The sequence below is a fragment of the Petaurus breviceps genome, unplaced genomic scaffold (assembly GCF_028583685.1).
Source record: "Petaurus breviceps papuanus isolate PSGF00001 unplaced genomic scaffold, PetGlider_PUasm1.0 90825, whole genome shotgun sequence".
NCBI classification, from domain to species: domain Eukaryota; kingdom Metazoa; phylum Chordata; class Mammalia; order Diprotodontia; family Petauridae; genus Petaurus; species Petaurus breviceps.
The window spans coordinates 7,405,115-7,424,967 of NW_027187353.1; the positions used below are offsets into that span (position 1 = coordinate 7,405,115).

Below are 19,853 nucleotides of genomic sequence, written 5' to 3' on the forward strand. Positions count from 1 at the left end.
CAGCAGCTGTATGGAGGGTAGATTAGAAAAGGAAAGGACACCAGGCAGGAAAATGAATCAGGCTGTTGCAAAAGTCCAGTCAAGAGGAGATGAGGGCCTGAACTAGGATGATGGCCAGATTAATTGAGGTGGAGACAGATACAGTACATGTTGTAAGAGGTAGAAACAACAAGATTTGGCAGCTGGTCGGATATGTGGGCTGAGGAAGAGTGAAAAGATAAGGATGACACTAAGTTTGTGAACTCAAGAAAGAGCCTCACAAAAAGAGGGAAAGGCTTGGGGATGAGATACACCCTCTGTGAAGATGCCTCAGAGTGGTGGGAGAGAGACTATCTCCAAACTAGAGACAAGCTTTGGTAAGACCGTACAGATCTAAGTTTCCGTTTCCTAGAAATTACCCAACTTATGACCCTTCACTGCCACCTCAGCATTAAGTTTGCCAAATAAAAACATAATTCACTGCAACCTCAGCATTACGTTTGTCAAATAAGGACATGTACTTTGGATTGGCTGTACCCTGTTTCCTTGTTCTTTGTCTCTGGAGAGGATCTGTGCGCCTAGATTGTAAACTGCCTCCCAGCCAATGGGAATGAGGGACAGTGGTGGGAGGGGGTTTGTTTATGCTAGGGTATATAACCTCACTTTTTCTTCTGTAACATGCTTCCTTCCACTAGTCCTTCCTATTGGAGGTGATGCCCTTTTCTTGAGAGAACTGAATAAATGCTTTCTGTTCCTACCTTGGGATGCCTCTGAGCTTTAGAAAATTTGAATGGGAGCGTTTGGGGGTCTTCTACTTCACACAGGGGTAAGAGAGTAAGTTGAATTTGGGACATTGGTTTGGAATGCTTGTGGAGTCTTATTTGAAACATACAAAAGGCTGTTCAAGATGCTTGACTAGAATTCAGAAGAGACTAGGGCTAGCCTGGTCTATAATTCCTAAGGTATATATAGATCAGAGAATCATCTGCATAGGGATAATTATACCCAGAGGAGCTGATGAAATCAGTGAGTTTAGTGAGAGAATAGAAATGGGCCTCTGATCCCCTTGGGGAACACCCAATTATAAATAAAGTATAAATATGGATGATGAATTAGTAAAGGAGACTGAGACATAGTTTGAAATATAATAGAAGAGGGTTTGGACATATTTTTAAAGGAGGAAAATAAATCAGGAATCTATAAAAGCATACTTGCAACTAACAAACTTTATACCAAGGACATAAGAGCATAAAATTATCAAGTCAACTTTTTAAGAAAAACTCAGTTAAAGTGGGGATTCCAGGTTAGTGTAAACCTAGGAGGTTAGCTTTTTATTTAAACTAATGTTCTGCTCATTAAGTACTAAGCTCAGTTGTTTATACCTGAGAAAGGACCACTGAGTGTTGCCAGGGTACTATAAATTTCAACTCTCTGGGATAAAGCCCCACTTGCTTTGCTCTAATTAGGGCTCTGTGAATGAGTAACCATTAATCCCAAAGATCTATTTCAATCCCCGGTCACTTACAGTTCCAAATTTGAGAAGGACTCCTCTCTGTATGTGGTTATCATCAAGTGGTCAAGAGTACTGCTTTCTGCAGCTGTCCTATGTAGAGTGGCTTCTTCTATGTTGGCCATGAATTGGTCTGGCCTGGCTCTTGCTGCATTTCCTTTTAGATCTTGTAGGGACCCAGGATGTGACTCTCTTTCAGCTAAACCATCTTCTTTTGGCCAGGAAAATACAAAAGAAAAAATCTTTCTTTTACTGGCACAGTATTGGTCTCAAGGGAAAATACCTTTGGAATTTTCCCTGCCCTCCGTGCAAGACATCAGCTATGTAATAATACAGGGCCTTTTGGGGGCTGCATCTTACCAAAGACCTTCCCTTTTACCACTGCTCTTGTCTGCCTCTAGACACACACACACACACACATACACACACACAGTATGTATACATGTATGCAAGCACACAATATTTATGTACATGAAAACATATATACTCTCTCAGACATGCACAAAGATACCAGCAACAGCAGCAGCTCCCGTTGTCTGCCTGTTTCTAGAGTTTCACAAACTCTCACTTCAGCTAGGATATAAATATTAAATTAACATTTGATATTTAATAAATTAATTCTTGACATCCTTCTCACTCTGACATCTAGAGGAGGGTTTCTACTCAAAAGGATACTTCCAATTTGGTTAGAAGGTATAAAAGCACACAAATTAGTAGCTTTCTGGAGGCCTTGGGTCAGTTTATTCAAATCACTCAAGTCATCAATAATCTTGGGAAAATACCATTTCCCCACATCAGATCAATTGTGGGAAGGAACATGGAGGTTGGGGGAGGTGATCTTAAAATGGGCTGCATGTATCCTATGAGATTCAGTGTATATGGGGAAAATCACACTGGATTCAAGAGCCACACGACTTGGCCTAGATCCTGGCTCTCATACTTACGGTGGGCAACTCATTTAACCCTTCTGAACTTCAACTGATATGTGAAAAAGGAATAATGCTCCTTATATTCCCAGACTCCTAGGTATTGTGAGATTGTTGTAAACATTAAAATTCTCATAGAAATGTGAGCTTTCAGTATAAGGTAGCCCTTATAAACTCTAAAGGTCCTTACCGCAACTCCTACTCCCCCAGTTACAAAGGAGAGCAGGCCCTCTGCTCTGCCAGGTACTTAGAGGCTTAGGGCTGACACAGATGTGAGGCTCCTTGAAAGCCAGCTCCCTACTTCCATCAAAGAAAGAGCATCTAAACCAGCCCTCTGAGTATGAGAAGGATTTGAAACAAACAGAGTTGAGGAGGTAGTATTGCACAAATGAGCTGTAGGGAAGCAGAGAGATGGAAGACAGCAAGACAAGATCAAGGATGCTAATAATCCAGTTTGATTAAAATGTTGAATGTTAAGTGGTAAAAAAAAAAATAAAGTTGAAGGGTAGGCTGAAGTCAGCTTTGTTAAATTTTAATTAAAATGTTTTAATTAACAAAAACATTTTTCTCTTTTTCCCACTTCCTCCCTCATTAAAAAAAATAAAAACAAAAACCTTGTCACAAATATGAAATCAAGCAAAACAGCAAATTCCCTCATTAGCCATTCCTATCATGGCCATGCCCAAAGGACATGTCTTGATCTTCAGCCTAAGTCTACCACCTTCTGTCACTACATGGGTAGCATGCTTCAGCATGGAGCCTTTGGAACTGTAATGGGCCACTGAGCTGATCAGGTTCTTAAGTCTTTCAAAGTTGTTTCTCTTTATAATACTGTTGTAGTGCAACATTATGCAACAATATGTAGTATTCCATTATTATACTGTAATATTTTATTAGACTATAACATATTATATATTATATATATATATATATATATATATATATTCATTCTTCAGTCATTCCCTGACAGACACCCCCTTGATTTTTAGGTTCGTTGCAAACACAAAAAGAGCTGCTATCAATATTCCTGTACACATGGATTATTCTCTCTCTCTTCGACTTCTTTGGGGTGTAATCCTAGCTGTGATATTGCTGAATCAAAGAATTTGGTAACCATTTAATACCTAAGATCTGGGCCAATTCAGAGCTCCACAAACAACACATTAAGGTACCTGTTTCTAGCCCCTCCAACGTTTGTCACTTCCCTTTTTTGGTTAATGGGGCTAAACTGATGGGTGTGAGGTTGATTTAATCTACATTTCTCTAACTATTAGTGATCTGGATTATTTTTTTCATTTAGCTATGATGGCCTACACATTGAAGTCAGACTGTAGAATGCTTTAGATAAGGATTTTATAATTTACCTTCTTAGGACGGGGTATCTAAAACTGGGGTCTAGCAGCTTGCTTTGTTTTTTTTTTTCTTTTTTAGTTTTGATAGCTGTATTTCAACACAATTAGTTTTCTTTGTAATCTTGTGTATTTTATTTTATGCATTAGAAATCTTATTCTGAAAGTGGGCCCCAGACTTTGTTTACCCAACTGCCAGTGGGACCCAGGACGTAAAGATGTAAGAACTTCTGCTCTAGGCAAGAGAGAAATACTGAAGGCTTTTGAGAATGAGAGATGCTGTCAGACAGAGCTGTGCTTACTTCAGGAAGACTACCCTGATACTTATGGTAAGGATGAGGGGAGAAACAGAAGGCAGGGAGGCCAGTCAGGGGTTATTACGGTACAAGGTGTTCATGGATGAAAAAAATACAACGCACAACTTAACTATTGTAGGTGGTTAGTGAGAAGAGACCAGAGTGGCCTAGGAGATCTGAGGAGGAAGAATCACTTTTAGCTAAAGAGATCACTGAAATGTTTATTGAGGAGGTAGCACCTAAATTGGGCCTTAAAGAGGAAATGGCCCTAGACAGAGATATGGGAAAAGTCTTTACCAGGCATGAAGACTGGCTGGCACATGCAAATGCTTGCTATGGAAAATGACAAGCAATTCAGTTTCGATAGAACCTGAGTGTATGAAAGAAAGTGGTGCTATTTATGGTTAAAAAGCACACTGTAGCTTTGGTCTACACCCTAGATGGTCTATGTGTAGCAGACTGACTTTAAAAACCTGACTAAGGAACTTTTATTTTTATGATGTAGGCATGAAATGGTCAGATTGCTGTATTAAGAAGATGATTTTGACAGCTGTATCAAGGACTGAAGAGGGAAAAGACTGCACATGGAGACGATTTATGATATATCTGTAATAGCCTAGACATACCGTGATGAAGGCCCGAACCAGGGTGGTATCAGTGTGAAAGGTGGTGAGAAAAGAATCCACATGAAGGTAGCACTGACAGAACTTGGCCATAAAGATGTGGGTGTGGCAGATGGCAGAGTAAAAGCAAGAACTTGTCTGAGCTCCTGCCCCAACCACCTCCAATACCTGTAAAATATAACTCTAAACAGAGTTTAGAGCTACAGAACCCACAAAGTGACAGACAGTAACAAATCTCCTGCTGAAGGCAGCCTGGCAGGCCGACAGGAAGGGTCTATTGCACCACCCTGGGAGCCGAGCATAGTCCTGCATGAGCCCCACAGGCCCGACTGAGGGTGGCCACAACCAGTGGCACACCTGCCAGAGCCAACTTCAGGAGAGTGAATCACCAGCAGCTGTGGTGGCTTCCAGACTTCTCAACCCATAAACGCCAAAGAGATAGTAAAAGGACAGAGAGGAACTCTGTTGGAATTGGGTGACAGAAAGCAGTCAGGCCCCTGCCCCCAGGGCAAGAGGTGGCAGAGGCTCAGCAGCTAGAGCTGCTGCCACATGGCTGCCTCTGGAGCTCCTGGCCTGCAGATCATAGGGGAACCAAGTGACCATTCAGAGGGCAATCACTCTTGCTTTGACCTGCTTGGATCTGGATCACAGTCTTGGGTGGTTGTCCTGGGGTGAGAAATGCCAATGTGCCAGAGCTTGTGGTGGCTGTAAAGAGGGCACCCTCCTCAGACCTCTGACAACATTTGCGAAAACCCCAGTGATTTGGGACACAGCTCTCTCCACTCTGGAAGCAGAGTTCTACTGTGGCAAAAAGCTCAAAGACAAGTAATTGGCTGGCAAGATGAGCAAGTAGAGGAAGCACAATCAGACCTTTTTTTTGTTGTTGTTGGGGACAAAAAGGATCAAAACACAGAAACAGAAGAAGTCAGCAAAGGCAAAACTCCTGCATCAAAAGCTTCCAAGAAAAATATGAACTGATTACAGGCCATGGAGAAGCTCAAGAAGGATTTTGAAAATCAAATGAGAGGAGTAAAAATTGGGAAGAGAAATGAGAATGATTCAAGAAAATCATGAAAAGCAAGTCAACAGCCTGCTAAAGGAAACCCAAAAAAATACTGAAGAAAATAACACCTTAAAAAATAGACTAACTCAAATGACAAAAGAGGCCCAAAAAGCCAATGAGAAGAAGAATGCCTCAAAAAGTCAAACTGCCCAGATGGAAAAGAAATTTCAAAAACTCACTAAGAGAATAATTCCCTCAAAATTAGATTGGAGCAAACAGAAGCTAATGTCTTAATGAGAAATCAAGATACTATAAAACAGATGCAAACAAATGAAAAAATAGAAGACAATGTGAAATATCTCATTGGGAAAACCACTGACTTGGAGAATAGATCCAGGAAAGATAATTTAAAAATTACTGGACTACCTGAAAGCAATGATCAAAAAAGGAGCCTAGAAATCATCCTTCAAGAAATTCTCAAGAAAACCTGCCCTGATATTCTAGAACCAGAGGGCAAAATAGAAATTGAAAGAATTCACCATTCGCCTCTTGAAAAAGATCCCAAAAAGAAAACTTCCAGGAATATCATAGCCAAATTCCAGAGTTCCCAGGTCAAGAAGAAAATGTTACAAACTGTCAGGAAGAAACAATTTGAGTACTGTGGAAACACAATCAGGATAACACAAGACCTAGCAGCTTCTATATTAAGGGATTGAAGGGCTTAGAATATGATATTCCAGAGGTCAAAGGAACTAGGATTAAAACCAAGAATCACCTACCCAGCAAAACTGAGTATAATGCTTCAGTGGAAAATATGGTCATTCAATGAACAGAGGACTTTCAGGCATTCTTGATGAAAAAACCAGAGCTAAACAGAAAATTTGACTTTCAAATACAAGAAGCAAGAGAAGCATGAGAAGGTAAAATAGGAAAAAGAAATCATAAGGAATTCATTAAAGTTGAACTATTTACATTCCTACATGGAAAAACAATAACTGTAACTCATGAGACTTTTCTCAGTATGAGGATAGTTGAAGGGAATATATATGTATATATGTATACATACATATATATGTATAGGAGAGTATATGTGTATATAAATACTTATGTGAGTGTGTATATGTGTGTACATGTATACACAGACAGAGGGCACAAGATAAGTTGAACAGGAAGGGATGACATCTAAAAAACAAAATTAAGAGGTGAGAGGAATAGAATAAGAAGGAGAAATGGAGTGATAGAATAGGGTAAGTTTATCTCATATAAAAAAAGCAAGAGAAAACTATTACAATAGAGGGGAAGAGCCAGAAGGTGTAAGGGAATGGGTCAACCTTACTCTCATTGAATTTGGCTTAAGGAAAGAATAACATACACACTTCAGTATCTTACCCTACAGGAAAGTAGATGGGAAGAGGATAAGAGGGGGGATGATAGAAGGGAGGGCAGATGGGGGGGAGGGTAGTTAGAAGCACATACGTTTAAAAAGGGACAGGGTCAAAGTAGAAAATAGAACAAGTGGGGGGAGGGATAGGATGGAGGGAAATATAGTTAGTCTTTCACAATTTAACTACTACAGAAAGTTTTTGCTTAACTACACATGTACAATCTATATTGAATTGCTTATCTGCCCAGTGGGGGTGGGTGAGGAGGGAAGAAGGTTAAGATTCTGGGAATCAAAGTTTTAAAAAGAAATGTAAAAAAAAAAATGTGCAACTGGGAAATAAGATATACAGGCACTGGGGTATAGAAATCCATCTTGCCCTACTAGAAAGTTAGAGGGGGATGGGGGAGGATATAAGAGAGAGCAGATTGGGGGAAGGGATATTCAGTAGGCTCGCTATTTTGGGGTGGGGGATAGGAGAAAGATGGGGAGAAAATTTGTAACTCAAAATCTTGTGGAAATGAATGTTGAAAACTAAAAATAAATTAAAAATTAAAACAAAGGAAAAAAAAGAAATGGGACCTATTACAAAGAAAAAAAAGATGTAGACGTCAAGGACTGAAAAATCAGACATGACACTGAGGAGTCAAGCTTGGATGAATGAGAAGCTTGGGGGAATTTAGGTTTTTGTGAGGGGAAAGTCTTGTCAAATCTACCTCACAAAGTCTCTTGCATCCAGCCTATTGTCTGTCTACTGACAGAAACACTGCCCTACTCACTCCTTACCCAGACTATTGCGATTGCATTCTAATCAGTCTCTCCAAACTTGACTCCACACCGCTGCCAAATATAAGTCAGACCAAGTCACTCTTCTCAATACGATGCAGTTGCTATTAGCTCCAGGACAGGAACCCATGGATCCCTCAAGGAGTTCATACAATGATTTCAGGGAGTCCTTGAACTTGGATGGGAAAAAATTAGACTAACCACGGAACTTTAGCACTTCGTTCAATCATGAATATAAATGACCATATGCCTCCATAGGCTTCACCAGACTGCCAACCAAAGGGGCCCAGGACACAAAGGTGAAAAACAAATACAAACTCCTCTGGTTGCTGCTTAAGGGCCTTCACAACCTCTCTCAAACCTACCTCTTCAGCTTGAGTTTTATTTGGCCAGAAGCCTTGGCTCAAAAAGCTCAATCCCTAGCTCTCTAGCTAGAGGCCAGCAATTAGCCAGGCTTCTAATCAATTCTCTTTTATGCCACAGTGCCTGAGGCTATACTTCTTAGGGAATGCTTATTTTTTGTCCTCAGTGATCCCATTTGAGCTCCTGGTGGTTCTCTGTCCTCATACAAGCAAATCTGCTTATCTGTACTGGGATGAGTATTAATCTCAAGTACTTACTGACTCAGTCACCTTGCCTGCTTAATTAAGCTCTGTTGATATAAATAGGACTCCCAAAGGCAGCTAAAAGTCCTTTTAACCAAAATATTTGATCATCTGCAAACTTAGAGAGAAATTTAGGCTGCTTTGGGCTCTTGCTACTCAGCAGTCTAAAAAGTGATGATGTGATCCTAACAACAGAGAAGGAGTCATGGGAGAGCTCAGAGCAGGGCGAGGATATATGTCTTAACATACATAGCAAAGTGGGTCAGATTAACATCCATTCAATTGCTAATTCTGCATCTGACAGTTGTGCCAAAAGACCTTTGAAGGGAGAACATGATTGTTCTTCATGGCTTCTTATCCCCAGCACAATGAATGGAATTCTCTATCATGACTATACTTAAGGCAACACTTCAGTTATCCAGCACTCTCAGCTATGAAGAGCAAGTCCTAAACCAAGGAGTAAGCAATAAGGCCACAAAGTCCACACCTCCAAGGCAATCCACACTGTATTTATGGGAAAGCCCCTTAAGCCTCCAGCCATGGTCTATTTGCTTTTCCTTCAACATGATTCTAACATGCTCGGGTCTTCTTCCTCACTACAGATCAGAAAGCACACAGCCTGACAAGAGAGGGAGCATCAGGAAAGCTCGAAAAAGTCAATACAAGAAGTAGAAAGGAGAGCAGTCTGCGACCCTACAGAAGGCCAACAGATCTCAATGTTCCTTGAGCTTTTCTGTTTCCCTTGTGGTTTCCAGACTCTGGGAGGTTGCAAAATCTTACACACATCAGGGCTCAGGCAGGCTAAGGGACTCACCCATAGCAATACAGCCAGTGCTGCCAGCTTGGAGCCCCAGGCCTTTCCACTCCAAGTGCTGGGCTCTCTTCACCCGCCTTTAAAGAAGAGGATAATTGCCACCTAAGTTACTAAAATAATCATTTTACTACTTCACAAAAGCCTCTTCACATTCATTATATCATTTGATCTTCAAAGCAATCCTAGGAGAAGGCAGGCCAGATTTCATTATCCCCATTTTATGGATTTAGAAACTGAGTCTCAGAGAGGGTTTGCCCCAGGGCATCCAGCTCAGATATAAGGAGCAAAGGCCAACTCTAACCCAGGTCTTTTGCCTCCACATCCTGGGCACTTTCCAGGATACCACATCATGGTAACTTGGGGTCACCAAGAAAAAGTTAAGTTTCATTACAACATATTCAATGAAGACATTAGGACCAGAAGGAAAAGAATCAGAATCAAAGAATCCTAGAGCTCAGACATCATGTAGTTTGACCTGGACCTAACCAAAAGCTCTTCTACAAAATCCTGACATGGTCCTCTCACCTTCACTCATGGACAGGAGGGAGAGTATTTTCCAGGGATTGGAGGCAGTACCTCTGACGTTATTAAAAGCAAGGTGAAAAAAAGTTGAGGCAGATCATTCCTACACAAACCCAGAGCTAGTTCAGCCTGCCCCCAGGAAGCTGGGTCTTGAAAATTAGTGTCCAAGAGTTCAGATACCTACTGCATCTTCCCCATGTCTTTAAAAGCATCCATTTCAAGAATCCCTTGGGGCAGGCCTGCACAGCTTTTGGCCCCTGGCCACTTGCAGCACCCACCAAAGGATTTTGGGCGGCCCAGGGAAAAATGTAGAGGAAAACATCCTTTGTTTGTAGAGGAAATCCTTTGACCTGCCATGGAGGCTTCCCCTGGCACATAACATCCACTTGACCTCAACTGGAATCCTTCTCAATTGAAGAATCTTCTGACACCTACATTGGTAGCAACTTAATGCACAAATCTATACATGTCATTTCCTCCCCTGTTTAATGACCTCAAGTGGCTATGAGGCAAAATATAAACTTCTGAACCTGGCATTTAGAGTGCTCTATAATCTGACTCTAACATACCTTGCCTACCTTATACAGTATTATTCAATTCAATGCAACAAGTGTGTGAAGAAGCCATTATGTGCAAGGGCCTGCAGTGTAGGCTCTAAGGACACAGTAAGGAGACACTCCAGAATCCTTGCCTTCCATAAGCCCACAGTCCAACTGATAGCATCTGTTCACAAACAAATATAACATGAAGTAAACGATGATCCAGATGCTGCCTTTTTAATCCAAGCTCCTAGTATTATAGATGAGGACATTGAGGCTCAGAGAAGTTAAGAGATTTGGTCAGTCACTTTGTTCAGTTAGGGACAGCACCAGACACCAGGTGGTAAGTTCCTTGAGGGCAGAGGCTGTCTACTATAGCCTTTCTTTGTGTCCCCAGGTTTAGCACAGTGCCTGGAACATAGTAAGCACTTAATAAACGTTTTCTGATCGACCTCTCAATCTCAAACATCATAAAATCTGTTTGAATAGGCGAGAAAGCATAAAGTTAATGCGTGTTGGAAAGATTCCCCAAAAATCAAATAAAAAGATCTGGCTGTTAAAGAGGAAAACTCCAATTATTGGACAATTCACTTCTGCTGAATACCTGAAGATACTGGCTGTGACCTGTTCCAAACACCTGGTATAAGAACTTCACAGGTTCTTAAAGCCATGAAACTGTTTTGCAAAATTAAACACAGGTTCAATTGAGAAGCCAAACCAAGAAAAAAAATACACACATCTAGGATACTCTAACCAAAAGCAACAGTGAAAGGCAGCTGAACTCCAATGAAATTTAATGATTATGATGACCAGAAAGAAAAAAGGCTAAAACACATTTCCCTGCTTACTGCAGAGTCAGTCAGTCAAAAAACATGTTTTAAGCCCTTACTGTGTGCAAGGCAGATTACAGAGGCGGGGAACGAAGAGGGCATAATGTTACATGTGCAGTCAGTCCCCTGTGACCACTGAGCTGGAGGATCGTGCTTCATTTTTTTCTGTTACTTGGAAAGATTTAGACAACTGGTTGGGAATATCAAGAAAGGAACACCCTGTAAATTTTTTAAAATGCATAGATGTATCTTATTCAATTTGTAATTTTAGCTTTTATTATGTTAATATAGAGATGCTTGCCCATACTTAATTTGTAGAAAATCAGTTTATTTGTAGAACAAGTTTATTGGTGCATGGAAAAATATTTTTGACAAATTGTAGTCACGTATGCTCTAAGAACTTGACAGAGAAATTTGTCACAAGTGGAAAAGGAGATGCCAAATACTGGTGGCCCCCAGCTTGGCTCAGAAGGCCTGAGTCCCTAAACCACAGGGCAGCAGTAACAAACCTGTCACTGCCATGGAATAAATCCTATGCTTCCTGTTGGAGGCTTCCTTCTCACAGGGCCTTTGACAGAAACATCTCAGAAGGTGTCATAAGGCCATTGGCCCTCTTTTAGGGGGGGCTACTGGCCACCTCAGCACCAAGGGAGTCTTGCAGCTCCACTAGCAGAGCCCAGGCATCTCTGACTGAAGGAGGCTGTGGCTTGGGGCTCCCACTTGAGGCTGGTACAATAAGATGCAGAGCTGCTGACTCCCATATGCTCTTGTGACTCACTGCAATCCACGTCTCTAGTCTGCTCAGCTTCCCTATAACACCAACACAGTTACTACCCAGAGGAAATCCCATGACAGCATTAGAGAATACCGCAGATTAAAACGTGCCCCTGAAATCTAAGGGCTACCACAGCACCTGAGTCCAGGGCCCCCAACACCAGTTGTCCCAGCGCCTAAAATACACAGAACCAAAGGACAAAGCTTGTAGTGGCATTCAATGGAACAAGGAACAATGTCCATCTAAAGAGGATTACAAACAGACCTTTTTTCAAGCGAGGTTTTTGAGCTTCAATTGTCCCAGGAAACTGAGTTGTCTGAAACAAGAGAAAAGGACTATGTTCAGGTACCACACACTATGACAGTTTACAAAACAGGCAGAGCTACAAAGACAAGCCTGGCATGTCTCTAATGATTGACTTAGAAGTAAAACTGCTTGCTTACCACCCTAGATTACAGATATAAAATGCTTTTGAGTGTACTTTATGAGTATTAGAGAACCAATATGTTTGAAGTCCAGCGTAGACTGGAAAACAGTAGTTACATAATAATTTCATAAGTCCATTGAGTTTTTTCACAGAAGTGATTATACAGAATGTATTAAAGAACACTGGCCTACAAAATCCTTTTTTTCAAAGAAATCAAAAAGATGAGAGAAAATTCCTTTACAGTCAAGAGATTTATGCAGATAACGCTCACCTGCAAGGTCTGTAAATTCAACTGTAGCATGCTGGGTATCACAGCTATTCAAAGGAAGTATGTTTCAAAACCACCTTAATGAGGATAGCATACTATGTTCTAAAGTTGGCTATGTAATTTTATTACTTTTTGACATTTCTAAAGTATTACGACGCATAGTCTAGAGGAAACTGAGGATTTCTGCGGGGGGGGGGGGGATTATAAATTTTTTGCTTCACTTCTTTTTTTTTTTTTAAGCAATTGGGGTTAAGTAACTTACTCAAGGTTACATGGCCAGGTGTTTCTGGGTGGGTGCTAAGTGTCTGAGCCCAGGATTCGATCTCCAGGTGTTCTCAACATTGGAGCCGGTGCTCTTACTCACTGTGCTACCTGGCCGCCCCCCTTGCTTCACTTCTATAACAATGATTTCTAAAATCTGGAGAGAGTGGATAGTACACCATGGGAGGACATTGGTGCTTCATTGTTTTTTTTATTACAACCCTGACACTGTAAAGTCAGAGTAATGAAAAGAAACTGCCTCACTGGAAACAGACTGTGATCTAATTCACGAAAAGACAGACTCTTAAGAGTTGAGAGGGATCGATTTCTTAAACCTAATGCTCTCTTCTATGTCATGTCAGAATCCCTTTCTACAACCCCTAATGGCTATCTTCTTTGAAACTGCCTATGATAGGGATGGGCAATGTGGTTTAGCAGAAAGAATATAGGACTTGGAATCACAAGATTTGGATTCTAACTCTGTCTCAGACACACACACTGTATAACCATGAGCAAATCGCTTACTCTCTAAAAGTACGGTTCCCATTTAATGGTTCCTGAGACCCTTAGGGTTTACACTAAAAATTCTTAGGCAGTAAATAATTGCAGAATATTATGAATAGTATATTAAATTACCATGGGAGTTCTCAACATATCTGTTGTGGTTGAAAGGAGTTTGCAGAATAAAAAATGTTAGAAATTACTCCTTTAAAAGCCTCACTTTTTTCACTTTAAAACTTGTAGTACCTACCTCACACAGTTGCTGTGGGGAAAGTGCTTTGAAAACCTTAATGTACTATATAAATGTGACTTGCTATTGTGCAGAACTCACCATCCCCCAAGGTGGCCGATTCCACTGTTGGAAATTTCCATTAGGAAGTTCTTTTTCCCTTAACTTCCACCCACTAGCCCAAGTTCTGGCCCTTTTAGCTACACAGACTAAATCTATACCTCTTTCACGTAATAGCTCTGCAGATGTTAAAGGCAGCTATCACATTCTCTAATCCCTCCACCCCAGCCTAGCTTTCTCTTGCAGATTAAACTGTTCCTTCTATAATATCTTTTCCAGGTCCCTTATCATCCAGGCCACCCTCCTCTGGACATACTTATTTTCCAACACCCATTTTAAAATGTGATGTCTGAGGCCAAAAAGAGCAAGAACAATGGACAGACCATATGCTCCATTAGTATCTATGTAATGTCAAGAGAAAAGGCACCCAGCATACTGGGTGACTCTCTGGTGGCAAATTTATGTAAGGACATGGGCAAGAGTTGGAATAAAAGGCTCAAATCCTGATGCTGATATTAATTACTAGTGTGACCTTGGACAAGATATTTAGACACAAGAAAGTCTCTAAATTCTTATGTAAAATAACAGGGCTGGATGAGATTCCCCTGGGAGTAGGCCTCCATCTAAGTCTAGGATCCTATGAGAAGAGTAACAGAGGATGGGCAGGCATGGATGAGCTGCAATCTGTATAACTGAAGAGAGTACAGACATCAATGAAATCCTAGACCCATCAGTTTTGGAGTCATCTAACTATTATCTCCCCTTCCTATACTTGTGTGGACTCAACATTAGATGAGGGTTAGGTTTAAGGACTCCAGCTGTGATTTCCTTGGTGGAAGGGACTTCCAGATGAGGATATACCCTCCAACAAAGTAGGCCAGCACTGCTTCTGCAGTTTTAGTATTATGGAGTTGCCTAGAAAACGGAAATGTAAAATGACTGGCCCAGGGTCACACAACACAGAGAGGTCTCAACTCAGGTCTTCCTGGCTCTGAGCCTTGCTCTCTAACCATTACGCCAAACTGCCTCTCAGTCTGAAAGGTATATTAGCAATAAAATACTCTAAAATGCAAGAGTGTGGTTTCCACATTAAATTTTCAAAGAGCAAAATAAATGGAATAAGATGGTATTTGTAAACAGCACAGCATCCTGTCATTGGGTAAAAGGGTAAGTGCTATTGATGGTGGGGATGGCAATAGGTTATACACAGTCTCGGAGGACCAGAGTCCCTGCTTTGCAGTCTGGAATGAATTCAGTAGGCCCAAGCAATCTTGAAGTCAAGGTTGTAAAAATTTATTGTTACACTTTACAGCAGGCAGGGGTTCTTAGGGAACCTGCAAACTTAAAGAAGTCACAGGTATAGTTTTAAGGAGTCAAGACAGTAAATCAGACGTCAATTATGCTAAGTAGGTGAGTAAGGGTGGGATTAGGGAGGAGTTAAGGAGTGGTCAGTGCTTAAAGGAACATGCACTTTGAATGTCAACTGAGCAGGCATGGGCAGATTGCCCATAATTCATTGGGAAATAGCCCAAGGTGGGGCTACCTGGAGGTATGGTTTTAGGCTTGAAACCTCACTAAGTCAGCTAGCGTCGGGGCTGACTGAGAAGTACCTACTCTGCCACCCATCAGTGTCATGTTTGACAAGATGGATGTTGGGAACCAAGGCTAACAGAGAGATTGGCTGAGGAGTTAACCTACAGATAGTGCATTGAAGGATTCATAGATGCAGCTGGCCATTATACTAAGGGAAGATAACATTTGCCTAAGCTAAAATGTTTATAGATGGTTTAGTGAAGGAATCATAGGTGTCAAGCTTGTTATTGTTCCAAGAAGAGATACACAGTTCATGAGTTGTTGCTGGGCAGAGTGCTGGCAGGGGGAAGAGGCTGAGCTAATGCTCTGCGGCTGGTGGGGGGGTATGTGATTTTACAGACTGGTTTTACAAATTGATTTTACAAACTGATGTTACAAACATAGATACTCCAAGCACCCCATCACTATGAGAATGTTTATTCCCTTCCTTTCCTCTTCCCTCATACAGTCTTACCCTTCCTCCTCAACCTTCAGTGAAAAAAATCTAAAAATACCATATAGGTGTATAGTTAATATATAGAGTAAGATGGAATCACTCCTCATTTGAAACATATAAAAACAGGCAAAAGACCTCATTCTTACAAGTCAAAACCCCAAACACTAAGGAATATAATAACAGCTAGCATTTACCCTGTTATCTCCTTTGATCTTTACAACAACCCCGGAGGTAGGTGCTATTACTATTCCATTTTACAGATAAGGAAACCAAGGCTGTGAAAGGTTAAATGCTCTGCCCACAGTCATACTGCTAGTCACTAAGCCACCTGATTGTCTAAACCTACCCACTAAACATACTGCATTTTGATAAGCAGAGAAAATATCTGATTAATGCTTACAGAAGTGAAAAAAAGGCTTGAAAAATATTCCTGCATGCTAGTGGGTACGTTGCTTTCATGGATGCCCACTTTAGCCCGTCTGTGTCTGCCCATCCTAGAAGACACATTCATGTCAATCCTTGGGTTCACACAGAGTCTACTAGGCAAAAGGGCTTCATCACCTGGTGTGAGAAGACCAGAGCGGCCCACAGCTGCCTCTTGTCTTTAGTGAATGGTCAGCGCATTTCTTATCTGCAGCATCTCTTTGTGACCCACTTTGGCCCAATTCCTTGTCTGTAAGCTGTGATCTACTCATGCCTGCCGCCTGCTTCTCCTTGTCTTTGGGTGATGCTAGACTTCAGTAATGACTCACAGACATACCATTTCCTCAAAAGAATAATGGCAAGTCTGCTTCACTCAATCAGTAAGCAGGTATTCTGGGCCCACTTTGTGCCAGGTCCCATTCTAGGCCGTTGTTATTTGTCCTTGGCTGGGGGTACAAATCCAAAGAAGGAAATAATCCCCACCCTCAAGGAGAGACAAGGGAAACAAGTATATCTCTAAATATGTACAGACTGAAAAGAGAATATATACCATACTGTCAATATAGCATAGTTCTCGAGCTGGTAATTGGGGGGGGGGAAATCAGGAAAGGTTTCCTTTTTGAGCTAACCTTGAAGAGAGGGACTCTCTGAGGCACAGGTGAGGAAGGAGGGCATTCCAGCTGCAGGGGATGACCAATGCCAAGGAGCCAAGTACAGAAGACAGAGTGCCCCATGTGAGGAGCAGCTCTTTTTAGCTGGTTCAGAGAATGTGGAAGAGGGAATAATGTACAGTGAAGTTAGAAAGACAGACTGGGTTAGGGGGTAAAGGGCCTTAAAAACTTATCAGAGGAGTTTCTACTCTATCCTACAGGTGAGAAGGAACTCCTGGCATTTATTGAGAAGGGAAGTAACATGGTCAGATCAGTGCTTAAGGAAGATCGCCCTGGCAGCCGTGTGAAGGACTGACTAGAGTTGGGGAGACCAATCAGGAGGCTAGAAGTGATGAGTGCCTGAAAGAAAATGTATGTATGAATAGACAGAAAAGGTACTGTAGTGGTAATAGTACCACTGGTAATAGTAAGGAAGACTTGGGCTCAAATCCTGCCTAAGATGCTTGCCCTGTGAGCCCCAGGGCTACCTGGGCTTCAGTTTCCCCATCTGTAAAATAAGGAGGTTGGATCTGATGGTCTTTATAATTCCTTCCATAAATCTATGATCTTATCATCCTATAAAAACCTTCAGGGAGAGGACTGGGCTCATGAAAATAACCTTCCCCAAGGTAATCCAGTCTCCTTGCCACTTCCTATTTAATTCTGAGCCCAGCTCACTGACCATTTGCACTCTCTGCCTAAAACAGATATGCTGTATAGGTGATTCCTCCAACTGAATACAGTAGTATGGACAAGAAATAATCTTCATCCATTTATGCTTTTCTTGTGTAAACTCTTCTAAGCAAAAGGGACAGTGTTACTCTTTAAACTTGAATCTGATTATTTGAAGTCTTCATTCTAGTCTTCAAAGCACTGGATAAAGAACAGTTTACTTGATATATAATCTTCTTTACTCCATAACTGATGGTGGATTTGAATTATGGTGGCTTTCAATTCAATCACTAGTAAGGAACACATTCCATTTTTTTTAAATAAAAAGTACATTCATATTCTGAAGAATCTCTACTGAGGTTCTATAAGAGAATAGGTAGCCAGCAGACATTTAATAAATATGTTGAGAACAAAACAAAACAAAAATCCATGATCTTGTGATTAAAAAAATAAGTATGCTGCTTGCTTGATATAGTTTTTATTTTGAAAAGATGCAAATACTGTATTTTAAGGCAGTGATTTTGATGTTATTTTTTCTATTCCATAAAACTGATTATTTTATTCAACAGAGCTCCCTGAAATAGATGAACTTATCAACTCATTGACAAGTGAACTGTGTTCAATTGAAGTAAAATACATACATAACGCTGTAGTTGAAGAATGCTTCTACACATGACACTAAGAGCATTCACCATTATCAAAATTTTAAGTTTAACATTTAAGGCATTTACATTATACTTAATCAAGCTAACAAGCTTATGTATTTGGGACTGTACAAAAACCCGTTCAGTCCTGGCCTTGGAAAAAGAGATTAATTTGAGGCTGATGACACCCAGGTTACAAGCCTAAGCTTATACTGGTTGTTATCTGGGTGTTGAGGATGGAAATAATCGCCAGGAAATAAACTCGAGCCCTATATACGGGGCCTTTTTGGGCTAGGTCCAAAGAGTCCGGGGATTTGTTTCCTGGCACACTAGATAATGAGACGCTGGGACGTCGGCATCCTTGTCAAAGACCTGGGTCTGAATCCTGTCTCTGACATTTACAAACCCTGCGAAAGCTACTTGTAACTGACGTAACTGCCATGTGCAATGGAGACCGTCTGTGGTTGGTCACAGAAGGGAAACTGAGGCACGCGCTGGTTAAGTGCTTCCCCCATGGGGGCCCGGCCCCTCGCTCCCTCCCTGGGCCCCAGCCTGCTCCTCTGCGAGCATTAATGAAGCGCCTGCTGTATGCAGGCCCCGGGCTAAGAACATTCGGGACCCTCCACCCCCCGCCTCCGCTTTCTGGGCCCGCGGGTGGTTCCCGGACCTAGGACGGGGCTGAAGGGGGACCCGGACCCCAGACGGGGCACGGAGCCTCCTTTCCCGAGGAAGAGGAGACCCTTCCTCGCCGAGCTTCCCGCAGAGAAAAGCTTGGATCTCTCAGATCCCGCTGGAGGAGGCAACAAACGCGGCTTCCGCCACGCCCACGCCCCCTCCCCCGCACCAAGGCTGGGACTGGGGGAGCGTGGGAGTGGGGAGTCCGGCCCGGACCCTTCTAACCCCAAATTCTCTCACCGTCTGCGGCTTCTCCTCAGCCATCTTGGCCCCTCCCCCGGAGCATCCGGAAAAGCCTCGTTTCCAAGGCGACGAGTGAACCCGGAAGCTCTTCCTGGCCTTGGAAGGGAAGAGGGCAAGGGAAGTGGACCATAGAGAAGATGGACGTTTGGCTAGAAAGGCCTTTGGCGTGTGGGGGCTCTATCGCTCTCTAGCGGCTCAAAGGACCCACCCAGTGTCCCTCTCCAAAGGCAAAGCTCAGAGAAAAAGTAGCAATCAGCTGATGGGCGCTTGCCAGGTGTCTAGCGTGCAGAGGGAGATCAATGTAGATACATGTATATGTGAATTTACATGTATTTATATATAGAGGTGCATATGTGTAGATATGTGTGTTGTAAATGTGGATACACAAGTGAATTCAATATAGATACAAAGTAACTTAGAGAGAAGCACTACGAAATGGGGCGATTAGGACAGGGCTGTGTAGAGATGGCCACTGGGCTGTGCTTTGAAGGAAGATGGAGATTGGAAGGGTCCGGAGAAGAGGAAGACGTGTATTCCAGGTGTAGAGACCCACCTGTACAAAGGCACAGAGAGAGTGGATGTGTCCTGAACTGAGAGCAGCAAGTAGGAAGGTTTGGATGGAGTGCAGGGGTAGCTGAGGGGTGATAATGTGGAATCAGCCTGGGAAGGGAGGGAGGAATCAAGATTCGGGAGACCTTTTACTGACAGAGAGAGAAGGGTTTGTATTTGATCCTAGAGGCAAGAGAGAACCACTGAAGTGTCTTGAATAGGAAATTGGTGTGATCATACACAAAGTCTTTCAATGAAAAGACTTCAGATACCTTCCTGGTGGA

The 19,853-nt window shown here is 42.0% G+C and overlaps 1 protein-coding gene across 5 annotated transcripts in view; it reads right to left on the minus strand.

Annotated features, from left to right (window-relative positions):
- The window catches only part of BBS4 (Bardet-Biedl syndrome 4), a 65,492-nt gene extending 46,333 nt beyond the window's left edge, over nucleotides 1-19,159 (minus strand). For 3 of the 5 annotated variants that reach the window (XR_011165083.1, XM_069071229.1, XM_069071228.1), the window contains exons 1-2: nucleotides 19,018-19,159; nucleotides 12,203-12,254 (exon numbers count right to left, since the gene is read on the minus strand). Coding sequence is in view for 3 of the 5 variants with exons in the window: in XM_069071229.1 (XP_068927330.1) it covers nucleotides 12,203-12,254; nucleotides 19,018-19,041 (76 nt within the window). In the remaining 2 variants the exon portion in view is untranslated. The remainder of the gene's footprint in view (nucleotides 1-12,202; nucleotides 12,255-19,017) is intronic. The other 2 variants (XM_069071231.1, XM_069071230.1) reach the window with 2 other exon arrangements.
- Nucleotides 19,160-19,853: the final 694 nt, after the last annotated feature.